The sequence below is a fragment of the Balaenoptera acutorostrata genome, chromosome 5 (assembly GCF_949987535.1).
Source record: "Balaenoptera acutorostrata chromosome 5, mBalAcu1.1, whole genome shotgun sequence".
NCBI classification, from domain to species: Eukaryota; Metazoa; Chordata; class Mammalia; order Artiodactyla; family Balaenopteridae; genus Balaenoptera; species Balaenoptera acutorostrata.
The window spans coordinates 360749-365461 of record NC_080068.1 but is presented as its reverse complement, the minus strand read 5'-3'; the positions used below and the strand labels follow the sequence as shown (position 1 = coordinate 365461).

Genomic DNA, 4713 nt, shown 5'->3' with positions numbered 1-4713 from the left:
AGAAAACACTGTGCCTCCCGTCAAGTCCCAGATCGCAAGGTGGGGGGGGTCCATGTGAGGAAGGAAACCTGAAGTTTAATCTTCCGTGTCTTCAGGAGAAATCCATCTTGCTCCGATTCAACACAATACAGGTCTTGAATGGCCAGACTTACTTCAAAACAGTGTCCTGTAACACTGTGGATTTCTAGAGTTCAGAGAGCATAGGGACCAAACCTAATGTGTGTCATTTCTGTGGACTGAGGCCCAGAGAGCTGGGCGTCTCCGAGGACAGCAGACCAGCCCCTCCCTCGCGCTCCTCCTCAGCTCCGGCCCTCCGCCTCTTCCTGTCTCTCCTCCTGCCAGAACTCGAGGGGTGTTCAGCGAGAATATACAATCCAATATGCTTTTTTTTTTTTTTTTTTTACTTGGTTTCATAGTGGACTTTATTGGGAAAAGTTAGTGCAAAAAACATTCGAATTCATAAAATTTAAATAAGAAAGTAAAATTATATCTTGTAGCTATAGTAATCACTATAGTAATCACAAATAAGGTAAGTCTAAATTATTGCCTAAGCAAACACTATGTTGTCAGGCTTCTCTCATAAGCCCAAGGTAGGAAACACTGCAATTATTAGAAGTGAGCCCAATGATGAATTTGCATTTGAAGCTGAAGAAAGGGAAAAAAGCATGTTCTGATTACAGCATCACAACACTCTAGCCCGAAAAAAGCAACTTTATTAATGTCCTGCAGCAGAGTACATTAGTTATTGTAACCATGCATTAAAATTCGTATTTCAGGGACTTCCCTGGTGGCGCAGTGGTTAAGAATCTGTCTGCCAATGCAGGGGACACGGGTTCGAGCCCTGGTCTGGGAAGATCCCACATGCCGTGGAGCAACTAAGCCCGTGTGCCACAACTACTGAGCCTGCACTCTAGAGCCCGTGAGCCACAACTACTGAGCCCGTGTGCCACAACTACTGAAGCCCATGCATCTAGAGCCCATACTGTACAACAAGAGAAGCCCCCACAATGAGAAGCACACGCACCGCAACAGAGTAGCTCCCGCTCACCACAACTAGAGAAAGCCCGTGCACAGCAAAGAAGACCCAACACAGCCAAAAATAAATAAACAAATTTTAAAAAAAGAAAAAAAAAATTCTTATTTTGTGTCATAAAGAGAGTAATCAGTTTTCTTCATGATACATTATGTTTTACTCAGTTTCGTGTGGTTTGTCCCTCTGGAGACCTTTCTGGGAATGTTCCTTTTTCCAGGGCCTCCTAAGATGTCCAGGTCACTTACTCTGGGTCATCTTTGGTCATTTAATACCAGCCAAACTGCCGGAACCAGTGGAAGCCCTCTCCCTGAACCAGACCCCCTTCTCTCAAATCCTACAGCTGCCACCACTAGAAGACAGGCATCTCAACTTGGTCAACAGTGTTACTGACAAGTTAATGTGGGGTTCTCTTTGGTTATGGAATTTTTACGCTTATAAAAAAATATAGCTAGATATATGCTCCTGAATTCTAAAAGTATCTTGACTGACTTAAACACAAGTATGTCTTTGCAAAATTCACCAGCTTGGCCAGGTCTGAAATCTATTTTCCTACGGAATCTAACATCAGTGTTCTATTCAGCAAATACACGAGGGAAGAACACTGACAGATCTTTAGGAGCCCCGAGGGCTGGGGGCAGCCTTAGATGCTGAACATGGCTTTGAACTCACTGAGGGCCTGCACAGGGTTCACGTGCTTCTTCTGACTTGCCCTCTTAATCTTGGTCTGTGTCTCATCCTGTGTCTCTCTCTTCTCCAAGGGCTTTTTCTCAGGCACCTTCATCTTCCACGACACAGCAAGGAGCTTATGGGAAGCCATCCCCTGGGACTTCTGGTATTTGGTGGAGGCCGCGTAGGATGCCTTCACTGTCTGCACCACAGCGTTCTTCAAGTTCTTAGCGGCTTGGATCAGGGACACGGCGCTGTCCACCCCGGAGACGACCAGCTCCCCGCCGAGGCTCTGCACCTCAGCCTGGACTTTGCTGCAGATGTTGAGCCGGTGGCAGTAGAGGGCGATGCACTGCAGGTAGGCCGGCAGGTCCTGCTTGCAGGCTGGGTCTGGGCAATGGTCTGCGACGGTACGGCCACGCTTATCCATCCGGGATCCCGCCTCAGCAATTTTCTTGGCGGGACTGATCACACCTGATGTGTTTTTGAGCGGTCCTTTACCTCGGGTAAAGTCCGTCATCTCCATCATGATCATGCACATCTGCTTGGCCAGCACGATGATGCCATTACCACTGTCGTCCCACTTGGACACTTCGGCATCCAGCTTGCTCTTTGCTTCCTGGAAGCTGGCCACCTGTTCCACAATCTTTGCTTTTTGCTCCTGGGGAAGCAGAGCCATGACCGCCCGGGCACTCTGGCCAGCTATCAGCTGATCGTCTTCTGTCTGGACGCTTGCCCTGCTTCTGACATCGAAGTCTTCCATCTCGAAGCCCAAGTCATCCAGCTCCTCGGGGGTCCTTATCATCAACACCGCTTTCCTGATGTCCCGGATGCCGTCGTACACCAGGCGTGAGGCGTCAATAAACTCGTTCTCATCCATGGGCTGGGCCAGGTCCGAGCTGAGGGCTTCCATGGCCGCTTCACTTGCTCAGTAGAATGTGGCATGACTGTGCTGGAGAGGAGTTTGGTGGCTTCCAGCACCTTCTCTGTGTAGACCCCTGGCTCATAGTTGTCCACCTCTGAGGTGACCACGTGAATGACCCGAGCAGCTCGGCCTCTAATTGCACCAGCTGTGCGGTCCAGCCCATCCACATCTTTCTCTTGGAGGAGCAATGATGCATTTGTTCATGTCTTCCAATATGTGATTCTCTGAGACAGCCAAGAAGTCATCAATGGAAGTAATGTCATTGACAGCATCTGTGAGAACTCGGACTTGTTTTTCCCACCGTTCTTTAAAAGGATCCATGTTCTCTTGGGCCAGTTTACTCTGTGGTTTTGCTGCTAAAGCCAATGCAGCATTGATAACCTGAGGACAGAGGGCTTCTAGCTGGCTTGCAGACATTCAAACAAGCTTTACACCTTCTTCATTGTTTGAGATGGAACAGGCCAAGTTGGCAAACTCGGTTAATTTGTTGGCATGTTCACTGAAAACTTGGGCATATTCTTTAACCTCTTTCTCATTTCCATTCTTTGCAGCTTCAATCAATGCTAAAAGTGGAACGCTGGTTTCCAGAAATGATTCTGAAACATGGTCCATGACAGCTTTGCGGAGCTGCCTATGCAAGTCCCTGGTCTTCTTGGTCATTTTATCTATTGCAGAATTGAGTGCATCACTTCTTTCTTTATGCCCAGCGTTGCCCATGAACTCTGAGAGCAGGCCCTGCAAGGCCTGACGGACAGCATTACACTCTGCCACGATTCTCTCATGCCGGTCATCACGTGTGCAGGATGAATCAGCCATCAGAGCAGCCCCACTAATGATGCTTTCCAGGCTCTCCTCCAGGGAAGGCCTAAAGCACTCCTTGTGGAAGCTCAAGCGGTCCACAATGATTTGTTTATCAAAGTTATTGAGGGCATATGCCAGTTCTCCTCCTCCTCCACCCTGGTGCGGGGACGCCTCAGCTGATGCAGTAGCCTGGGCTGCACTAGAAATGCCTGTGACCACCTGCTGCAGCTGCTTGTATATCAGGTCTCCGTTGGCCTTATAGGCTGCGACATCAGGGTGCTGTAGGCAGGCCTGGGATGCAGTATAGAGGATTGGAACGTTTTTCTGCAGGGTTCCTCTGGCTGCAGCCATCTGATCATGATGGCCCATGTCTTTCCGTTCCTGTTGTCTTTTGGCTGCCATGATGTTCAGCTTATCCACTTCAGGTTTCAGGGCCTTATACTGTATTCCCAAGTCCTGTTCAGTGCCAGCATTCCTCAGTTTCAAGATACTGTCTTCTACAACTTTCAGCTGAACAAGTAATGTGTAGACATCTGTCATGTCAACCAAAATAAGCAGCCGGGTAACAACAGAGAGCAAAGCTCGAGCTGCCCAAACCAGGTTGCCACGCTCCATGGAAGAAAAGGGACCATCTACAAACTCTCCAGCAGCACTCTTCATCAAATCACTTTGTTTTCGAACATCTTCTACGGCAGCCAAAGCTCCTCCTTGAGAAACTGACTCTCCTTTGCAATTTTATCCCTGTTCTCCAAGAAATTCTCAGTTGCTTGTTCAACAGATGCAGCCAAAACATGGGCCTTCTTAGAACGACCTCACTTCTTATTAGAGGGCCCCTTCCTATTGGTACTTACCAGGGTTGTAACCTGGGTAACAAGAGGCTCCAACAGTCTTTCAACTGCCAGAGTCCTGATCTCTAGACTTTTGGGGTCCCATTTGACGTTTATGTTGCCTGCGTGGACAGCAGTCATTTCTGTGGCAAGCTCAGCAAGTGCAGGAAGATTCCCAAAGCCCGAAGACAACGACCGCCACTTTGTCTCCCCCATTATGTTTCGATTAAGTTAAATAGGATTTTCTGAGGGTTACCTAGGTGGATATTGGAAGAACAGGAAGACACGAAAAGATTTTGTTACTTTCCACCCGCTAAGCACAAGCGGCCAGCTGAGCAGGTCAGCGAGTGTGGATGACAAATGTTTATAAGTGAGCGAGTCTGGTGCGTAGCAGCTGAACAATGTCTGTTAGTCAATCATAACATAAATAGTACTGGATTATCGACAGAGGAATGGATAAA

The 4713-nt window shown here is 48.2% G+C and overlaps 1 protein-coding gene across 1 annotated transcript; it reads right to left on the bottom strand.

Moving 5' to 3' along the window:
- Nucleotides 1-1673: 1673 nt before the first annotated feature.
- On the bottom strand, nucleotides 1674-4423 carry LOC102997240 (catenin alpha-1-like). The gene is given in 4 exon segments (XM_057546971.1): nucleotides 1674-2623; nucleotides 2626-2806; nucleotides 2808-4123; nucleotides 4126-4423. Coding segments are annotated over 4 exon segments (2715 nt in total). The 5' UTR covers nucleotides 4394-4423.
- Between the last annotated feature and the right edge of the window lie 290 nt (nucleotides 4424-4713).